At 42.2% G+C, this 22697-nt stretch overlaps 1 protein-coding gene across 1 annotated transcript in view; it reads right to left on the bottom strand.

The window, feature by feature from the left end:
- Positions 1-4214: 4214 nt before the first annotated feature.
- The window catches only part of LOC141110285 (sacsin-like), a 34045-nt gene continuing 15562 nt past the window's right edge, over positions 4215-22697 (bottom strand). Inside the window, exons 7-8 of the mRNA XM_073601574.1 lie at positions 16265-16353; positions 4215-15236 (exon numbers count right to left, since the gene is read on the bottom strand). Coding sequence (XP_073457675.1) covers positions 4438-15236; positions 16265-16353 — 10888 coding nt within the window. The 3' untranslated portion in view covers positions 4215-4437. The remainder of the gene's footprint in view (positions 15237-16264; positions 16354-22697) is intronic.

Consider the following 22697-nt stretch of genomic DNA (forward strand, 5'->3'; position numbering starts at 1 on the left):
CCTTTAATGAGAAGTGCCTGATCAAGGATCTTCATGGCGGGATCACCAGGGATTATTTTAATGAAAGCCGTAGAATTTAAAATATTTTCTGAAATCCCATTAACCGCTTCCCGCCTGCCGTATAGTGAAATGACGGGCGGTCAGGAGAACTCTCGCTCTGGGAAGATGACATATGACGTCCTCCCATTCTTGGTGCGTTGTGTCCCTTGGACACAGCGAATCACTGATGACGGTAAGGAGCCTATGACGTAGACTCTTCTTTACCATGGGACCAGCTGTGTCCAATCACAGTGTAAACAGGAAATGCCGGGTATCAGCATTCCTCTCCTCACCTGACATCGCCTGAGGAGAGGAGAGCCGGTAAGCGGCATTCCTCAGGTGGGCACATCTGCACTGACAACCAAGGCACTGATAATCAGTGCAGCCCCATCAATGCTGCACTTCAGTGATGTCTGTCAGTGCCCACCAGTGCTGCCCATCAGTACCGCCTATCAATGACCATCAGTGCTGCCTATCTGTGCCGCCTGTCAGTGCCCATAAGTTCTACCTATCAGTACCGCCCATCAGTGCTACATATAAGTGCCTCATCAGTGCAACCTTATCAGTGTCCATCAGTGCAACCTCGTCAATGCCCATCAGTGCAACCTCATCAGTGCCCATCAGTACGGCCTATCAGTGCCCATCAGTGCTGTATATTAGTGCCCATCAATGTAACCTCATCAGTGCCCATCAGTGCCAATCAAATGTGCCTCCTCATCAGTGCACATCTGTACGGCTTATCAGTGCCCATCAGTGCTGCATATTAGTGCCTCATCAGTTCCCATCAGTGCAACCTCATAGGTGCCCATCAGTACGGCCTATCAGTGCCCATCAGTGCTGCCTATCTGTGCCACCTGTCAGTGCCCATAAGTTCTAACTATCAGTGCCCATCAGTGCTGTATATTAGTGCCTCATCAGTGCCCATCAGTGCAACCTCATCAGTGCCCATCAGTACGGCCTATCAGTGCCCATCAGTGCTGTATATTAGTGCCCATCAGTGTAACCTCATCAGTGCCCATCAGTACCACCTATCCGTGCCCAACAGTGCTGCCTATCTGTGCCCATATGTTCTACCTTTTAGTGCCCATCAGTGCTGCATATTAGTGCCTCCCCATCAGTGCCCATCAATGCAGCCTCATCAGTGCCCATCAGTGAAAGAGAAAAATTACTTATTTACAACATTCTATAAAAGCAACTAAGAAAAAGTTTTGTTTTCTTTCCCCCAAAATTTTCGGTCTTTTTTCGTTTGTTTAGCAAAAAATAATAAACCCCCCCAGCGGTGATTCAATACCCTCCAAAAGAAAACTGTCATTTGTGTACAGTATGTTGCATGACCGCTCAATTGTCATTCAAAATGTGAGAGCTCTGAAAGCTGGAAATTGTCCTGGGCAGGAAGAGGGGGGGAGGGGGACCGGTAGACAAGAGGTTAAACATGATAAAGCTCAGCTGAGATTTTGGACCTCGCAGGGGGTGGTGGCCCCTGAGATGCGAGTTGGGTGGATCGCTTTTTTTAGAGGGTGGTAAAGCAGTATTCTGACGATGCGATTGGCTTGGCGGTTGTGGCGGAGTCCCATTGGCTTCAATGGGTGAGTTTGACAGGCGCGCCCGCCATTGGTCCAACTTGGCAAGCTGGGTAAAGTTCTTGGTGGGCACAGCATGTGTACAACCCCCTCCGGCTGCTTGTAGGGGGATAAAAAAATTCAGATCAACCACCTATTTCTACCACCCCCCTGGTCGCCCGTTTGAAAGAGCCCTTAGGGTTGGGTGGCCAAGGGGTGGTAAAAAAAATAGGCGGCTGAGCTGCACTTTTACTGTCCCCCCCCCAGCGGCCCACCGGATCGGTAGCGATACAGGCAGGCAGGATTGTACACATGTTGTGGCTGCGACACTTTGCCTCGCTGCAGCATTTTTAACTCGGGGGGGCGTCACCGGTCAAACTGGCTCATTGAGGTCAATGGGCCGCACATTGAATGCTAAGGCTCGCTGGCCGTGGCTCAGTCTTGTAAAATTGCCTTTTTCGCTATTAAAATAAAAAAAAAAAAAAAATCCAATTAAAAGGTGCCAGTTTCCTTGAATGCCTGTAAGCTGCTGCTATTCTTCCTTCTGAAAAGCAATTCACCACAGATCCCATTTCCGTGGAAGGTGAGGGGGGGGAGGGGGGGTAAGCAGTACCGCAAGTCTGAAAGAAGCCTTCATGACCTACTTTAACTTTAACCACCTCAGCTCCGGAAGGTTTTTACCCCCTTCATGACCAGGCCATTATTTACCATTCAGCACTGCGCTATTTTAACTGGTAATTGCGCGGTCATGCAACACTATACCCAAATTTATCTTTTTTTTTTTTTGCTTTTTTTTGGTGGTATTTTATCACCACTGGGGTTTTGATTTTTTATTATATAAATGAAAAAAGGCTGAAAATGCTGAACAAAAAAAAATATATATTTTTTTTCCTTTCTGCTAGAAAACATATCCGAAAAAACTTAAAAAAAAAAAAAAAAAAAATCGAAATTTCTTCATGAATTTTGGCCAAATTGTATTCTGCTACAGGTCCTTGGTAAAAAAAAAAAAAAAACCTCAAGAAGCGTATATTAATTGGTTTGCGTGAAAGTTAAAGCATCTTCAAACTATGGGATATATATAGGAATTTGTATATATATATTTTTTTTCTACTAGTCATGGCGGCGATCAGCGACTTATAGTGGAAGTGTGATAGTGCGGCGGGCAATCTGACACTGACACTTGGGGGGCGGACCGACTAACTGCCACTAACACTCTTATGCCCCGTACACACGATCGGAATTTACGACAACGGATTTTGTTGTCGGAAAATTTGAGATCCAGATCTCAAATTTTGGGTGTCCGACGGAAAATGTCCGATGGAGCCCACACACGGGTCGGATTTTCCGACGGGAAATATTCGATGGGAGCTTGTTGTCGGCAATTCCGACCGTGTGTGGGCTCCATCGGACATTTTCCGTCGGAATTTCCGTCACATTAAAATTTGAGATCAGGATCTCAAATTTTCCGACAACAAAACCCGTTGTCGTAAATTCCGATCGTGTGTACACCATTCCGACGCACAAAGTTCCCCGCAGGCTCGGAATCAAGCAGAAGAGCCGCACTGGCTGTTGAACTTCATTCTTCTCGGGTCGTCGTACGCGTTGTACGTCACCGCGTTCTAGACGTTCGGAATTTTTCGACAAGCTTTGGTGTGACCGTTGTGTATGCAAGACAAGTTTGAGCCGACATCCGTTGGAAAGAAAAAAAAAACATGGATTTTGTTGTCGGAATGTCGGATCGTGTGTATGGGGCAATACAGTGTTAATACTATACACTGTCACTGTACTAATAACACTGGCTGGGAAGAGGTTAACATCTAGGGGCAATCAAGGGGTTAAATATGTGTCTAACAATGCGTATTGTGTGCTGATTTCTACTAAAGATCAAAGCAGGGGTAAGAAACAGAGAGATTGTTTCCTCTGTCCAGAGCCCTGTGTTGACTGTCAACACAGGGCTCTGGGCTGTGATTGGACACAGAGGATCAGCAGGCCGTGAATCATTGGCCAGGATCTTCTGACTAAATAGTAGTACACACTATTAGTTTTTTCTTTTCCGTCTCCTGTGCTAACTATCAGATGTTAGTACAGCGACCCCCCCTGCTGAACTATTGTGCCCCTCCCCTGCCAGAACACATCGGTTAGCGCTCCCAGCCATTGGCTAAGAGCACTGATCAGATGCCAATTAGCAGAGTTTTTTTTTTTTGGTCATGCCCCGTGGTCAGAAGCCGAACGTTTGCCGGCTTCTGTCAGACCGCCTGCCGTGCACATGGGCCGAATGCCGGCCGGTTTCTATTGAACTGTCCGATACCACCCGATATTCGGCCCATGTGCACGGCCCTTGAGTGCCACTGTGTTCAATCACATCGGAGCCAGTGGGCGGGGGCACGCACGTACGCCCGCCCTGAACCTGGAAGGAAGCCGCAACGTACGTTACAGTGCCTGTACCAGGCGACCGCCAGCAGTATATGGACTGCGGTGGGTCAGCAAGAGGTTTATCCATACAGAAGCTTGCAACGTTCCCAATTAAAAAAAAAAAAATATATATATATATATATATATATATATATATATATATATATATATACACACACACACACAATACACAGACACAGAACATAGGCAGAAAGAAAAAGTTTACTACAAATTTGCATATTGAAAAATAACAATGTACACCCAAAGTGGTTCACGGAGTTGGTTTACATATATAAATTGAAAGTAAAAAAATTTAAGTCAACATAAAAAATGAAAAAAATTAAAAAAAAAAGTTCCTCTACATACATATTTCAGAAAAGATTGTAACAGTGGCTTCTGTGCTGAAGGACATCCATTAGAAGCGTTCTCAGAGGCGTACATAACTTGCTATTCTCCGTAAGACGTCCTCCGCCAAAGTAATAACTTCCTCCTCCTTGTCGGATGCAAAGCCATCATTGGGAATTTGGGGGGGTGAGTGGTAGTCGGGGTACTGAGTTCCTTTGTTATCCACGCCAAGAGCTTTCATTTGTGACACCTGACCTCCAATCGAGCCAAGTTTGCTACTGTATTTGGCTACAGCACGCGCCAATTGGGCAATGTCAGTGTCCTGGTCAGTTTTCCCTTTTTTAAGATACTGTGCGGCAAATAGCGCCTTTTTCACAGCCTGGTGTAGTTTGTAGAACACCCATTCCGTGTACCGATTGACGTCGTTTTCTGCGGCCTTCAAGTCGCATTCCGCTTGCCTCAGCCATCTTTCAGCCTCCTGAGGATTTGGCCGCTGAGCGCTGCTGTGATAGTGGAAAAAGTCGTAGTTGCATCTGGTTGTCCTTGAAAAGTTTTCGCGATTTTGCCGGTGGTGAGAAGCCTCTCTATCCCATTTGCCCCAAAATGCGGAGAAGCCTCCAAAAGAGCTGGAATGGTGATTGGGTGTTGTGTGGTTGGAATGATTATCTTTCTGCCCACCAGATTCCAATTCTTTGAACCTTTGCTGAATGTATTTAAAAATCTCAGTTGAGATGGCTTCTTGGCCAACGTTTTTGTCTGGGTGGTACTTTAGGTAAAGACGTCTTATAGCCTTGATCTTCTCAGCTTGAGGCAGCTTCCATATTTGGCTTAACTGCAGGTCAATGTCTGCTTTAATTTTTTCTAAGGAGCTTTCAAACCATCGGTCATCGATCTGTTGTTGAGGTGTTGGGTTGCCAAGGGGGACAAGAGCTTTTGAGTTATGGCTCGAAGACCTTTTGAGCTTATATAAGTCAAGGATGCTGACTTCAATTGTTTCTTCTTGACCGATGTCTATTCGATACATGGGAAGCTCACAGTTGCCAAACATTTTTGCTTCCAGTTCCTCAACAACTACAGCATACAGGTATTCCTCATCTTCTCCCGGAACCATGTAGCCCACATAGTCATCTACCCTGAATGTATTTAGAACGCTCATGTCCAAGCAATCATACCATTCATCTGGAATCTTCTCTCCAGGTTTTGGCAAAGTGAAGGCATTTTTGTTTTCCAGCCTATTGCTCCACACCTCGTGTTCTTTCAGCACCTCAATCATTTCCTCTGGATCATCGCAAGCAAGCATTTCCGCAACAACATTTAATGAGCTATGGTCTAATTTATTTCTAATCAGATTATTAATTTCTCTTGAAAGGGAATGCATGACTTGAAAGGCCTTTCTTCTTTTGGCGAGTTTACTGTGTTCAAGATAAATCTGGCAGCACATGTCAACGTATCTTATGCAAACTGTTCTTTCCGAAGTTGTACCCTTTAAAGTGGTCTTCTCGTACATGAGACATGTCTGTAATTTACAGCAGCATACTATTTCTATTCTTCCAAAGATATTGGTGCAGGTTTCTTCGGCTTCTTTCTGGGTAGTTTTACCATTGCTCTGCTTGCACAGAAGGCAAACCAGACCTTTACAAAATATCGGTGAGAGAAGTAGTTCTGTGAAGTTCCTTTTAACTGTGCAGTCTTCTCCAAGCATACAGGCCTTGAAATTATCGATAGACTCTTCTGTGATGTCAGAAAGCAATATTGGCCGAATATCCACAGGTAGTAGACTGAGGAGATGTTTTGTTCTGTACTGGTTTTCATCCGAGTGAAGAAACTTAAATATATCACTCAGTTTAAACATGGTCCTATAAGATCGGCAGTCATTTAGAATTAACCCAGATGACTCGTAGAGTTTGCCATCAATAGCTGGAAGGTAAAGTGGCTTGAGGTTCTGAAGATCTTTCGGCGCGGTCTTTTCCAGTAACGTAAAAAATTGTTTAGTTGTTTCAGAGACAGTTTTTGTGAGATTAGCATGCAAAGATGTTTTATCTAGAGTTTCCTCATAAATAGCCGAAAGAACCCGGGCAAAGTGAAATATAGATGCCTCTTCCTCAACCCCTACCTTCTGGAAGAGATTGCTAAAGCATGCCAACAATGGAGGCAGCTTGTAAAGATATGGACGAAAGTCATCGTGGTTTTGTACATTAAACACAATTTGTTTTGGCTCGGCAAGGGCGACATTGTTCTCTACTAAAATGAAAGGAACATTTTCTAGAGAAAGACAGTCTACATCATCAATGTGGTTCTGAAGGAAATCGTAAGCTAATTTTAAGACCTGGCCCCTAGTTTGGAAATGTTCTTTATTGCACTGAGCGTTACAAACGGTTTTCACATTCTCAATTACCTTCTGAACGGATGGCTCAAGAAGTACTCCACAGCTTTCCAAGAACTCCAGCTTTTTCTTGCCGACTATGCACTTTTTTATTAGTGTCATGGAAGTCCAAACCAAATGTTGTTGGTGGTCTTTCCTCACTAGTAGTGATTCTTTGAGAGCTACCGTCAGGTTTTTCCCAGCAAATGAAGGGTGTAAATCTTTTAACTCTTCTTGGATATTTAAAGGAATGATGAATGCAATTTTTCCCACCTCTGAAGGAAAATCGCCACTTACTGTATCCATATCCATAGATAACAAGTAATCAAACAACTCGTTAGCTTTTGCAGTCAGGGATTTTGAGGAGACCATCATTTTTGCTTCTTTTTCTACTTGAGTTGCAAATTTGATTACATCATCTTCTGTAAAAGAGCGTTTAATTCCAAGTTCTTGCAGAAGTTTTTGGAATTGTAGTTTAGACCTTTCAAACAACTTCCAAACATCACTTGGGATAAAATAGTCCTGTAGACCAAATGTAGAGAAGAGATTTACGGTATGGTCATAAAAGTAGGAGACCGGCTCTAGTACTCCTTGTTTGCTTCTGATCAGTTTGACACTTCTAAGAGAAGAGAAAATTAAATCTTTATTACTTTGGAAATCTTGAGAGCTTTGCAATTCCACAATCAACCTTAGAAGTCCCAATAATTGATTTTCATTGAGGAACTCCAGATGAAGAAGAAGGAAATCAGTAATTAATTGAAGTCCATTGATTATTGTAATGTTCATTATTTTGGCAGCTTGTTGGTTAAAACTAGTTTCTTTAAGGAACGCTGTCTGTGAGTTGATTTTTGAAAGTTTAAGAGATTCTACATCGAGTTCAGTGAGTACATAGATCTTTCGGTATCCATTTAGTCTTTGTCTTTTGCCATCAAAGGTTTCAAACAAAGGTAAGCAATGGAGATCTTTTATGTTTTTCGGGCTGCTTTGTTTTCGGAGCTGTGATAAGATCCAGGCCAGAATCATGTCCAGATCCCAGCTTTCCAATAAGTCCCACTTAAGGTCTGTTTTGGAGCTCAGATGCTCGAGAACATTTCCAACATTTTCTGGGTCAATCAGATAGGGCTTAAAGAAATCAACAATACGTAAAGGAAATAAACTCAATTTTAATTCAGGGAATCCCAATTTCAGCATGTATTTGGCAATGTCACTGCGATGTGGAAAGATCATATCTTTGATGTCAGCAAAAGAAAGGATTTTTGGTTCCTTTTCGTAACACACCGGCAAAATTGCCCAGTTTTTGAAATTAGAAACGATAGTCTCAAAATGTGCTCTCCTATCGTCCCTTTTTTGCTTGAAGATTTCCTCTTCGAAGAATTGCCACAGTCTTTCCAGCCAGCTTTCTACCTTTTTTGAAAGGGTAAGGCCGCACTTGCTGTTTGAAGACGACAAGTCATACAATGGCCCCAAGTGTCTCTTAACAAAATTGACAGAATTTGCAAGAGTTAGGGGTTTTAAAAAGCCACGATCTGTCAAAAACGGGTTATCACATGTAGCAAACTGATTACTTTCTTCTGGGAAAAGCTCTGAGAATCTGGAAAAAAATTTTGGATCATCTTTGTCAAAGGTGCCGAGTATTTCGTCCTTAGTCACTAGTAAAGGAACCCCCTGCAGGTCAACTGAGTTCTTTGATAAACAGTTTTTCAAGCAGTAATCTAACAACTTATTGCAATGTTTCTCCTTTCTAAAAAGAGACATGGAGACGGGAGCAGGAAGAACTTGTCCATGAGGAAGTAGCCTTAAGAACTCACACAAGGTCTGGGGACTCAGTTCAAATACAGGTACACCCGCTGATTTCAGTTCATTGCATAGAAAATTCTTAAGCCCTCCAAACGCAATATGCATGTTAATATTTTGGAGTATATTTCCAATTTCTTTATGTTGTTCTTGGGAAATAAAGAAGGGCTCCTCTACAATGGTGGCTTTTCCAATACTTGACCACTCAACGTGAACTCTTGTCGTAGTTGAAAACTTTTCTTTCACTTGATGCATTTTGTAAATTGGAATCACTTGTGCTTTACTTTTAAAAATTGCCAAGTAGACTTCCTTAACTAAGGTTTGCCATTGAGGTGGCACAGATTTTTTCACAACTGGAAAACGATCCAAATATGAATTCAAAAACAAACTGCAAGAGTCAACATTTGGAAAAAATAGTGGTTCACTTTTCTGCTTGGTAACTATTTTGCACAAGCACTTGAGAAGGCAACAGTAGAGTGGAGCTATAATGTCCGATAACAAAAACTCATTCCATTCAGTCTTTGGGCTATCACCATCCTCTATGCAGATGCCTCTCCTTGCTGAATCCACAATAAAATTAGCATTCACATGTACAGGGAGACCAGTTTCTAAAGGGAAAGGCAAGGTGCAGAAAGCTCTACCCTTCCAGTCAGTTGGAAGGCGGTCTGAAAGGTGACCTGAGCTTGGAAGGTAGGTTGCGACAGCACCATACGGAATCATTGCTTGATATAAATGACCAGAAACTTTCTTCAGGGTGTCCAGGCCTTTCGTACCCACCTGCTTGGCTACAAGCCAGTCTGTTGCCCTGCTAGAGTCATTTCGAGCTATTTTCAGTCTGTATATTACTTGGAATGGTGAGGTGTCAGACAAATCTTCAGAATTCCCAGCCAGCTTGGAAAACTTTTGTTGGAAAGAAGACAACCTTTCTTTATCCCGATCATCTATTTTAGATTCAATTGAGAGGATCTCAGTTAAATGTCCACTGGTAGTCATTTCAGAAAAGCGTATTCTCCTGATGTTATTCAAGAACAAAATCATGTTGTCAGCATCATTCTTTAATTCCTCGCACATACTTCTAATGTCCCCCAGCGTTGAAGTTTGGTCACTGATTTTGGACTCCGACACTGTGTTTGACATCCTTAGCGGTAGACGAAAAAGAGTGCCCTCTTCCAGATTGAAATTCGAAGGCAAGAATGTATCATAGACATCCATAAATGTGAGCTTGAATTCGTTATTCACAGAGAACATGCCCCCTGGGCTGGTTTCATCAGCACTTTCCAAAAACATAAGATTAGGGTCAAATATGCACAAGGTGGCATCACCTGTGACAAAAGACGGACAATCGGTTATGTGGTAAACGGAATTAAAACCAAGTCCAAACTTTCCAGTTTTGTCTAATCGGTCTTCTTTGCCACCTATTCCCAGCTGCTGAATGCCATCAATATCTTTAGACTCAAATATTTTATTGTTGTAAACACAAAGAGCTGGACCTTGTAATGGATTCCACTGATCTCCAAAAGTCCTTTTTGTCTGATGAGTTCTGCAGTCCAACACAAAATGAATTTCAGAAGCTTCTGAGTCATCGGCATTCTGAATGAGTTCCTTCAAAATATCTTTCTTTGAGGAGTACTCCTTTATAATGTTCTTGATGCGGGTGGTGATCTGCTCCTTGGCACCAAATTGTGAGACCCACTTGGAAAGACCACCGACTTTCAATTTTTGAAGGGTGTAATGAATTTTTGTTTTCACCCCCAACATTGATACAACGGCTCGAGAAACAAGCTCATGGCAGAAATTTAGGGTTTCGTCACAGGGAAGCCAGGGAGTATCATTGTAAAAGATTGTATCCACGTGACGCAATACGCCTTGCTTGTCTGGTAAAAAAACGAGCTGCCTATCTATCAGATTATGTGAATTTAGAGTCATCAAGCTGTGATTAATTAAGTGCAATGCCAGTTGGAGTTCATTTGCTGAAAGAGGTCTTCCTCCTTTCTCTACAGCCATCTGTTTCAAAACGGAAAGGTAAACTTCAGTAGAAAATTCTTCTTGAAGTCCGACACAAGCCCAGAGATCATTGAAGGTTTCATAGTCTTTTGGCAATTTATGCAAATATGGGAGAGCATGAAAAGGGACCTTCTTTGCAACAACTTTCACTGGGACAAACCCATCATCAGTGTAGACAAAGTGCATACTAGAGGCTTTTTCCTTTACTTTGGCAACATGATGCGGCTGTTGTTTAACCTGTTTATTTAAAAAACTGTAGCAGCTTTTGGCCACCTGAGACATTTCTCCAGAATTTAACAAGTTTGATGCTTTATGAGCTTCTTCCAGTTGAGATAGCACAGTTGAGAAAGAAGGAGACTGATCAAGCCCTAAGAAGGTCAGCAACGGTTCGGACAACTTGACATTTTGCAGATGTTCTTTGCCTAGCACTGGTTCCACCAGGCAGACAAGTGCTCTGTGCTTGTAATGATAAAGTCCTTTTGATTTCATCAAAGTCAGATTTCCTGAGACATTTTCTTTTTGAGGTGGTATTGCAGGAAGAAATATGATGTCTCTGAATTCTCCGCAATGAACAGCATTGGGTTCTTGCTGAAGTAGGTCATTTAACAATTCCAAAACGCAACAGATTTGTTTTAGAGCTTTTGTTCTGTCAATCCTCCAGACATTTGGTATTCTGCTGGTTCTTGCCATGAGCTCTTCCATGGGTAATCTGTCCTTCAGCATCCCTAAAATCTGTAAACGTGCCAGTCTTTCTGGTTTGAGAAACTCATCTCCTTCAGGAAAACGTCCTTCTTCGGGATCATACAGTATAGAGACTTTTCCCATTGGATTCACCAGTTTTCCAATTAGCTGCAATTTCCCGTCAGATGATGGAATGCAAGGTTTTGAGGACAGTATGCTGTCCAGACTTTTATTTTGTAGATCAACGGCATAAAGTACTAGCATATCTCTGTCTTTTGCATTTATGGCATTCAGATGTTCAAGAAGGATCTCTCTGTAGAACCTTTCAGTACTGTAAAAATTATTCTGCAGCTCCTTGAGGCAACCACAGGCACTGAGACTTTCCCTCACCCATTGGGGAAGGCTTACAGGCAAATTTGGCTTTTTAAGAACAGAGGAGAACACCTTTTTGGCAATGCTTTGAATGGCCAGGTTTTCAAAATCTTCTAGTTCGAGAAAGCAAGCTTGTTTTATGGCGCACCACTCCTGACCATTGCTAACGAGGGTGGGGAGTGAATTCCCAAATCCAAAGGTTATTGCCTGGTAGAAGCTTTTCACAGCTCCCGCAAAGAATGTGTTGACTTTGCTGATGTCTGGCCAGAAGGTGTAGTAGTAGTAGTCCTTCAAGTCACCGTTCTGGTGTAGTATCTGCAACTGCGACAGGGCAGTGATGGCAGCGACTAGTAAAGCATCACAGAGTAGCTTCTTATTCCAGTCACCCTTTACAGTTGTGTCCCACAGGTTTTTCCGATTGGACATGACGGCAAAAGCTGCATTTATATGAAAAGGAAGTCCGGAGGACACTGGGAGTGGAAGGAAACAGAACACCATCCCCTGGAAGTCTTCTAAATCTGGGGCCCATTTTCCAGTGCTGTGATCTTTCTTTAGTGGAATGGCAAGTCCAGAAGCTGGAACAGAAATAATATTGTCATCTTGCATGAACATCTGGAACGATTCCTTGACTCCGAGACTAGATTGTACAAGATAGTATTTATCGTCATTTTCCACTGCTTTCCACATGCTAATTTTTATGATTTTTGATGTGGTGATGTCCAACAAGGTTTCCGTGGGCACATTCAGTTTTTTGGAGACATCTATTTGCTCCTTTTGTAAGAGAACAGTCTGAGGCACAGTCAGTCTTTCAAGGATATCTTTCCGAAGATGCACTTTGGACAATTGATCTTCAGGGTTAGATCCCTTATTTAGGCAATTTAATTCCACTTCTTTGACATGCTTTATGAAAATCAAGAGATTATCTGCAAAACTCTCAAAATTGCTTATGAGCTTGTTGATCTCTTCTTCGCTGAATGCTTGGTGACAGATTTTCGATTTGTTTGCTTCTTCTTCGCTCCGAAACGGTAAGCGAATAAGAGTCCCATCGAAGTTAAAAGGTTGTTTAAAGTTGCAACCGAATACGCCAATGAACGGCTGGAACTGGTCAGGAAAAGTATGAAGGGGTTTTGCATTCTTTTGAAGATTCAGCTTCATTCCTGGGTTATTGCTTGGAATGTGTTTCTGCAAGTGATTCACATTTGGGTCAAATATGATTAGGGTGGATCTGCTCATAATTGCTGGCACATCGGTAATATGGTACACAGTATTAAAACCCAAGCCGAATTTTCCAATTTTTTGCGTCTGAGTTTCTTTAGTGGCTGCTCCAATACAGGTAATGTTGATAAAATCCTTATCTGCAAATTTGCTGTCGTTATAAGACCACAAGGCCGGCCCATGACAGCTAGCCATGCCTGGATCTATTAGGGTTTTTCGGGAGTCCAAATTTTGTCTCCGATCCACCAAGAATTTGCAAACTGTTGCATCTGCATCATCTGCATTTTGTAAAAGTTCTTTAAAAACTTCAGAGTGTTCACTGTATTCTCGAAGGATGTTTTTAATGCGAAGAGTCACTGGTTCATTTTGGCCCCAGGCTTCGAAAAACTCTGGCTTCAAGACCTTGGTGCTCAGAAGTTGGATCTTCAGAAACTTTGCTGTTGCCAAAGAAACTTCATCGTGTGCAATGAAACAGTCTATATCAGTAAAGTTATCAGACAAATTCTGTTTATCAATGTCACAGAAGAGAGTTTTAGAGAGTGGTTTGAGGCTAAATCCATTGTTTTCAGACTGGACTGGTATAGGAAGGTCATCTGTTCCCTGAATGGAATTTGTTTTCATCCAGTCCAAGACTGAGAGTGCAAGTTTCAAGTCTTTGTAAGTGCGGACATTGGAACAAGCATCACCTAAGCGGTCTTTTACCGTATGCAGTACATTGACGACATCTTGGTTTGATAACGTTTTCTTTACCCCACATTTTGAGAAAAGGTTTTGGTAAGTCAAGTAAGCGGGTGGAACTTTTTTGGTAAAGGAGCTTAAATCCAAACCTTCAGGATAGGACAAAACAATTTCATCTGGGCAGGAAAAATTATCTCCATTCCAAATCATGACTTCCAAAAGAAGACCATCATGCAGCTGGTAGAGGTTATCTTGTATGTACTTGTAAATATTATGAAGTTTCCTTTCAAGAGAGTACTGATCCATCTGAGAATATTTTTGACCGAGGACTTTAAGACTTTCAATCACTTTTGCAGAAGGTGGTGGTTTGCTTAAGCCAAGGCGGTCCCTTGCCTCTTTTTTAAAGTCATCAGTTAGAGGCATTGAAAACTCCACTATGTCACGGTAGGCAACGTCTCTGAGGTTTTCTGGTTCACCAAAAACCATCTGTGAGTTGTGAGTTTTAGCTGGGACCCAGGAAAGATTGCAGAGCCTCTTTAGGTTGCCTGAAGTAAACTGAGACAAAACCTCTGTTTCATTGCAAACCCTTATGAGAGCTTTAGCCTTTTTTAAAGCGCTGGGGCCCTTTTTTTTATTCTCGCGAATTAAAGTTTCAGCAACCTGTAAAACATCATCAGGTGTAATTTTGTGGATCGAGTCTTTAATCCCCAATTGCTTCAGTGATGTTAAAACCGAATCTTCCCGAAAGTTTGAAGGGGGAAAATGATGTGCGTCAAACAGTTCTTTCAGTGTGTCCACGTTCGGATCAAAGAGAGAAGACGGTGGTTTGAGGCTACCGTTGCACTGCATGAAGCTAAGGCTTCTGCAGAGGTTCTTCAGCTGGTCATTCTGGGCAAATAGCACATGTCCATTTCTCAAGATCCACAACATTGTCTTCTCAATTTCAGCTGGGTAAGCAGAGTAGCTACCATTTTGGATGGCTTTTGCCATCAGTAGAGCCACATCTTTTGCATTGAGCAATCTGATTTGCATTAGCTGGAGAAGTCTCTTGTCTAAAGCATCTCTGCATTTTATTAACACATCTGGAAACATCAGGCTGTCCGGGACAATGGGGACTGTGTCCTTGTCTATGGCTTCCAAGTGGACAGCAGCCACCAGTTTTGAGGACGGGGCCGTAATACAAGGGGCGCTAAAGAAGATTGGCAGCTTGTACAAAATTTCCAGCTCTGGAGACGTGAATGAGTAGGCCTGAGAAAGGACTTCACAAAACAGCTTTAAATGTTCTTTAGGGGCATTTGTAAGCACCTTTGTAACCTGATCCAGATTTAAATGTGACAAAGTTTTCAGGATGTTATTTGGCGTTGGTGCTAAAATGTACACGTCCAGGTTTTTGTGCCACAGCCAAGAATTCCCTTCCCGTATGATGGTGCAACCAGCTTTCTCCAGTAACTTGGAGGTACAGTCATCCAAGAGGTGCCCATCTTTATTTTTCAGAAGCAACGTTGTTTTCTTTTTCAGCCGGGCAAGTTGAATATTTGACGACTTCCCAGTAACTTTATTTAGTGGCACAATCGGTTGGTTCTCAAAGTGATGCAGACTGGAATATCTTTGGAGGAAGGTCCAGAGAGTATTGATCCATTGTACCGGTGGACTGTCCCGGTCTTGGGGGTTCCAGTTGACAATATCAAGATGGTTTCTCCACCTCTGAGGAAGAGCTTCATGTAGTTTTCCAAGAACCACGTCTTCGCTTAAGCACAGAAGATTCTTGAACGTTTCTAAAGCAGAAAACAATAAGCAAAAGAAAAGGTAAGTATATATTCTTGGAGAAATACAAGAGATAGAAACAAACCCACTTCTTTGCTCTGACATACATAGGTGTGCTTTGACCTCTGGTAGATTTACCGCCCCCCCCCCCTCTTTCATGACCAGGCCATTGTTTGTGATACAGGACTGCGTTACTTTAACTGACAATTGCGCGGTCGTGCGACGCTGTACCCAAATAAAATGTATGTAATCTTTCTCCCACAAATAGAGATTTCTTTTGGTGGTATTTGATCACCACTGCGGTTTTTTAGTTTTTTTGTTTTTTTGCGCTATAAACAGAAAAAGACCAACAATTTTGAAAAAAAATATATATTTTTTTTAACTTTCTGCTATAAAACATCCAATAAAAACTGAAAAAAAAAATCTAATTTCTTCATAAATTTAGGCCAATATGTATTCCGCTACATATTTTTGGTAAAAAAAAAAATCCCAATAAGCGTATATTGATTGGTTTGCGCAAAAGTTATGGTATATATATATATATATATATATATATATATATATATATATATATATATATACCTGAATTTGTATTTATTTATTTTTAGGGGGGGGGGGGGATTTGTGCTATTAAGGATGATTGGGAGGTATTTCTGCTTGGAGGGGAACTTTAAGGGGGGGGGGGTATGCTGGGATGGGGAATTGGGGGAGGGAAATTTGTGCCAGTGGGGGAATTTTTATTTTATTAAGGGGGGGATTTATACTGGGGGCATATGGGGGGGAGAGAAGATTTTAGCTGGGGGGAAAAGATTTGTGCATGCAGAATAGTGCTCAATTTTTATGGGGTGGGGGATTTTTGCTGATACATAATGCTCATACCTCCTGGGATGGGGGGCGCCAATTTGGCGTTTTCTCTAGCTGACATTGTCCCGGCACTGACCACCAGGGAATGTTTTTGAAAGTTGCATTAAAATTTTTTTTTTTTTTTATAAATTTATCCTTTTATATTACGGTATCTAAGCAGGATGAATGCACTTACTTTCTTTTCCAATCTTGGAGAGGAATGTGCGTAGATCTTCCGGTAAATCTTCAGGAATAAATCGATCTGCCAGTCCAGGCAATAAAACTCTGTAAGACATGACGTCAAGTGGAACATTTTTTTTTTTAAAGTCTATGGTCAGCAAAATTTTAAAGTGAATATAATTAAAAGGGAAGTAAGTTATGTACATTTTTAACCCCTTCACGATGGGGGGGGGTAAAACAAACCTGAACCCCCAGAACCAAATTTTGCAACTTTAACTTTGTGTTAGTAAAAACTGTACATAATAATAATCGCAACTATTTTGTGTATCCAGGTAGATTATACATTTTTTATGACAAATTTGGCTTTCATTTGAGGGTAAATGGTAATAGGCATCTCTGATTTGTATTTTAAATGATCAAATCTGGCCCAAAATAGTGGAAAAAACAAACAAAAAAAAAAACAAAAAACAAACAAACAAAAAAAAACAAAACAAAACAAAACAAAAACAAAAAAAAAAACACCTTTTTTATTTTTTGTTTATTTAGCTGTATATTTTTTTGCTATTACCATAATTTACCACCAAAGAGCAACCCATAATAAATTCCCCTGCTCCTGACAATGTCAGTGATATCACATATGTGTATATTAATTGTTGTTTGTACCTGTAATACGGCCCAGAAACAATAATGCACATTTTGCTTTTTTTTTTTTTTTTAATCCTACCTAAAATACACCGACACTGATACTAATTTTAAAACTGCATTTTTAAAAAAATCCTACCTAAAATATGCTGACCTTTGACCCTAGCATTGACCTTTGACCTCACCTTGACCCTAACACTGGCCTAGATCAAACCCTGCTCTACATATTGAATTCTTAACCGCTTCAGCCCCGGAAGATTTTACCCCCCTTCCTGACCAATGCACTTTTTGCGATTCGGCACTGTGTCGCTTTAACTGACAATTGCGCGGCCCTTTTTATTTTTTTCCACAAATAGAGATTTCTTTTGGTGGTATTTGATCGCCTCTGCGGTTTTTATTTTTTGCACTATAAACAAAAAAAGAGCGACCATTTTGAAAAAAAATGCTTTTTTTTTTTTTTTTAACTTTTTGCTATAATAAATATCCCCCAAAATGTATATACAAAAAAACATTTTTTTTCCTCAGTTTAGGCCGATACGTATTCTTCTACATATTTTTGGTTAAAAAAAATTGCAATAAGCGCTTATTGATCGGTTTGCGCAAAAGTTATCGCGTCTACAAAGTAGGGCTGTGTGTTGAGTTATTTTAAGGGGACAGAAAATTTACACTGTTATACAAGCTGTACACTCACTACTTTACATTGTAGCCAAGTGTCATTTCTTCAGTGTTGTCACATGAAAAGATAGAAGAAGAGAGATTGCTGGAACTTATACCAAGTGGAACTTTTCTAAGTGGTGAGTTAAAACCAGACGGAGAGTGAACAAGTTTTACTTTTTGTTTGCTGGGTAGCATTTTTGGGGCTTTTCCTTTTAGCTTTTCAATTAGCCTTTTCTGTCACTTTTTAAATAGTTTTTTTTTTTTTTTTTTTTTTCTTCTTTGGTTCCTTCAGGCTATTAAGTAGGGGGAGGGGTGATTGCTCACAGGTGCCTGCAGTCTATATAACTGTGTGTAGGACTCATCCTGAGCCTGCTCATTGGGAGATTGCTGGAACTATACCAAGTGGAACTTTTCTAAGTGGTGAGTTAAAACCAGAGTTTAAAACAGGAGATTATAACAGGGGTCATAGTACCTGTGTAGTGTGAGTACATGAGTGTTGTCTGAGTAGTGTGTGTGGATCGTTAGTACTTGTGTATTGTATACTTGAGTATTGCGAGTGTACATAGGTCTGCGACTGTTCTGCGATTGCACGTAAGTCTGTGAGTACCTGTGTATTGTCTTGTTGTGTACCTGTGTATTGTCTTGTTGTGTACCTGTGTATTGTCTTGAGTATTAGTGCCAGGAAGCTAGCTGTTAGGTAATTTGGACAGGGTAAAATCCCCAAATCCTCACTAAATTTAATAGGTACGATGCCCGGCGGGTGTGGAGAGGCGACTCTTTGTACATCTTGCCGCATGTATGCGTTCCTTGATCATCAGATCGAGGGCGAATACTGCTGTGCAAAATGTAAGCACATTGTTTCCCTGGAAGCCCAGGTTCTGAATCTGGGGAAGCAACTGTCAGCACTGAGAAGTCCCTCCATACTAAAGGAGAGCCAGGAACGTACACGGCAGGTGCCGGCAGGGGCCAGCACAGAGACGGGTGGAGACAAAGAGGTGCTGGCACTAGCAAAGAGTAGATGGGTGACAGTCAGGAGGGGTAGAGGGGGAAAAGCCAGGGAGGCCGATCCAGGACTGGAGCATCCCAATAAGTACGCTACTTTGAGTGTCATTGGTGAAACCAGTCAGGGACCAGCACTGCTGGAGATGAGGGACTCTCCTAGCTGCCGGGGGAAGAACTCCTCCAGTGAGAGTGGGGGGGCAGCAAAGGGAAAGGAAAGACAGATTCTGGTGGTAGGGGACTCAATTCTTAGAAGGACAGAGAGGGCAATCTGTAACCAAGACCTGAAGCGCCGAACAGTATGTTGTCTACCGGGCGCTCGGGTTCGGCACATCACGGATCTTGTGGACAGATTACTGGGAGGGGCTGGGGAAGACCCGGCTGTCATGGTGCACGTTGGCACCAATGACAAAGTCAGAGGCAGATGGAGTGTCCTAAAGAACGATTTTAGGGACTTAGGAGCTAAATTGAGGAAAAGGACCTCCAAGGTAGTATTCTCAGGAATACTACTGGTACATCGAGCCACACCAGAAAGGAAGAGGGAGATTAGGGAAGTAAACAAGTGGCTGAAGAGCTGGTGTAGTAAGGAGGGGTTTGGGTTCCTGGAGGACTGGGCCGACTTCTCAGTCGGTAACCGGTACTATAGAAGGGACGGACTGCACCTAAATGAGGAGGGTGCAGATCTGCTGGGAAGGAAGATGGCCAAAAAGTTAGAGGGGTTTTTAAACTAGGCGATGGGGGGGAGGGTCCAGAGACAGTGATAGCCAGCGCGGAAGATATTCCAGAGGCTAGTATTGGGGGCATTAGTGGTAGGTTAACCAAAGCACAAAAACACAAGGTGAGTATAGTAGCAAGTCCTAGTTGCAATCTCGAAACACCCAATACGAGGACAATATGCGACCGGTCTAAACTATGTGGCATGTTCACCAATGCCAGGAGCATGGCGGACAAGATGGGTGAACTAGAGATACTGTTGTACGAGGAGGATTTGGATTTTGTGGGAATTTCAGAGACCTGGTTCAACAGCTCTCATGATTGGCTGGCAAACATTCAAGGGTATACCCTATACCGCAAGGATAGAGAGGGTAAAAAAGGGGGAGGGGTATGCCTATATATCAAGAATAATGTACAAGTGAATGTGAGAGATGACATCACTGAGGGAGCTAGAGAGGAGGTGGAATCCTTATGGGTAGAGCTCCAAAGGGATAAAGCTAAGGGGAAAATAATACTGGGAGTATGCTATAGGCCCCCAAACCTGAGGGAGGAAGTGGAGACGGATCTCCTATTACAAATTGGATTAGCAGCAAGAATGGGAAGTGTTATCATAATGGGGGATTTTAATTATCCAGACATAGACTGGGCGGAGGGAACCGCACATTCATTTAAGGCTCGCCAGTTCCTTAATGTCTTGCAGGACAATTTTATGGGTCAGATGGTAGATGCACCAACTAGAAATAAAACATTACTGGATCTACTGATTACCAACAATACAGACCTGATCACGGATGTGGAAATGCGGGGCAATTTAGGTAACAGTGATCACAGGTCAATTAGTTTCAGTATAAATCACACAAATAGGAAACATAAAGGGAATACAAAGACACTGAATTTCAAAAGAGCCAACTTCCCTAAACTACAAACCTTGCTAAAAGGCATAAACTGGGATAAAATATTAGAAACAAAGAATACGGAGGAGAGATGGGTTTGCTTTAAGAGCATATTAAATAAGGGCATTAGCCAATGTATCCCATTGGGTAATAAATTTAAAAGAGCGAACAAAAGTCCTGGATGGCTTAACTCCAATGTAAAAATGCATATAAAAGCAAAGGAGAAGGCCTTCAAAAAATACAAGGTTGAGGGATCATCCTCAGCATTCAGACTTTATAAAGAATGCAATAAGAAATGTAAGCGTGCAATTAGGACAGCTAAGATAGAACATGAAAGACACATAGCGGAGGAGAGCAAAAAAAATCCCAAGAAATTCTTTAAGTATGTAAACAGTAAAAAAGGGAGGACAGACCATATTGGCCCCATAAAGAATGAGGAAGGACATCTGGTTACAAAGGATGGGGAGATGGCGAAGGTATTGAATTTATTCTTCTCCTCAGTCTTCACGAGTGAATCGGGGGGCTTCAGTAACCAAAACTGCAGTGTTTATCCTCATGACACAACACAGGAAGCACCTACATGGTTAACAGAGGACGGAATTAAAATTAGACTTGAGAAACTTAACATTAATAAATCACCGGGACCAGACGGCTTGCATCCGAGGGTACTTAGGGAACTCAGTCAAGTGATTGCCAGACCGTTGTTCCTAATTTTTACAGATAGTCTACTGACTGGAATGGTACCAGCTGATTGGAGAAAAGCCAATGTAGCACCTATATTTAAAAAGGGCCCAAAATACATCCCTGGGAATTACAGACCAGTTAGCCTAACATCGATAGTATGTAAACTCTTGGAGGGGATGATAAGGGACTATATACAGGATTTTAGTAATACGTACGATATCATTAGCAGTAATCAGCATGGATTCATGAAGAATCGTTCTTGCCAAACCAATCTATTAACCTTCTATGAGGAGGTGAGTTGCCATCTAGATAAAGGAAGGCCTGTAGACGTGGTGTATCTGGATTTTGCAAAAGCATTTGACACAGTTCCCCATAAACGTTTACTGTACAAAATAAGGTCTGTTGGCATGGACCATAGGGTGAGTACATGGATTGAAAACTGGCTACAAGGGCGAGTTCAGAGGGTGGTGATAAATGGGGAGTACTCAGAATGGTCAGGGGTGGGTAGTGGGGTGCCCCAGGGTTCTGTGCTGGGACCAATCCTATTTAATTTGTTCATAAACGATCTGGAGGATGGGATAAACAGTTCAATCTCTGTATTTGCAGACGATACTAAGCTAAGCAGGGCAATAACTTCTCCGCAGGACGTGGAAACCTTGCAAAAAGACCTGAACAAATTAATGGGGTGGGCGACTACATGGCAAATGAGGTTCAATGTAGAAAAATGTAAAATAATGCATTTGGGTGGCAAAAATATGAATGCATTCTATACGCTGGGGGGAGAACCTCTGGGGGAATCTAGGATGGAAAAGGACCTGGGGGTCCTAGTGGATGATAGGCTCAGCAATGGCAGGCAATGCCAAGCTGCTGCTAACAAAGCAAACAGAATATTGGCATGCATTAAAAGGGGGATCAACTCCAGAGATAAAACGATAATTCTCCCGCTCTACAAGACTCTGGTCCGGCCGCACCTAGAGTATGCGGTCCAGTTCTGGGCACCAGTCCTCAGGAAGGATGTACTGGAAATGGAGCGAGTTCAAAGAAGGGCAACAAAGCTAATAAAGGGTCTGGAGGATCTTAGTTATGAGGAAAGGTTGCGAGCACTGAACTTATTCTCTCTGGAGAAGAGACGCTTGAGAGGGGATATGATTTCAATTTACAAATACCGGACTGGTGACCCCTCAATAGGGATAAAACTTTTTCGCAGAAGAGAGTTTACCAAGACTCGTGGCCACTCATTAAAATTAGAAGAAAAGAGGTTTAATCTTAAACTACGTAGAGGGTTCTTTACTGTAAGAGCGGCAAGGATGTGGAATTCCCTTCCACAGGCGGTGGTCTCAGCGGGGAGCATTGATAGCTTCAAGAAACTATTAGATAAGCACCTGAATGACCACAACATACAGGGATATACAATGCAATACTGACACATAATCACACACATAGGTTGGACTTGATGGACTTGTGTCTTTTTTCAACCTCACCTACTATGTAACTATATATGTAACTATGAGATTTACAAAAATGTGAGTGAGGGGTGTACTTACTTTTGTGAGATACTCTACACCTTTGGCTCAATTTCCAATTCACATGGTCTACCCTAGGTCAGTGGTCTCCAAACTGTGGCCCTTTGCTTGTCTTTATCTGGCCCTTGGGGCACTATTCCTCCTAATTGATACCAGATACTATTCTGCCAACTGACACCAACAATGGGGCGCCATTTCTCCCACTGAAACCAGCAATGGGGCACTATTCCTCCTAATTGATACCAGATACTCTTCTGCCAACTGACACCAACAATGGGGCGCCATTTCTCCCATTGACACCAACAATGGAGCACCATTTCTCCCACTGAAACCAGCA

This window comes from Aquarana catesbeiana, linkage group LG10, assembly GCF_042186555.1.
Source record: "Aquarana catesbeiana isolate 2022-GZ linkage group LG10, ASM4218655v1, whole genome shotgun sequence".
Lineage (NCBI taxonomy): Eukaryota > Metazoa > Chordata > Amphibia > Anura > Ranidae > Aquarana > Aquarana catesbeiana.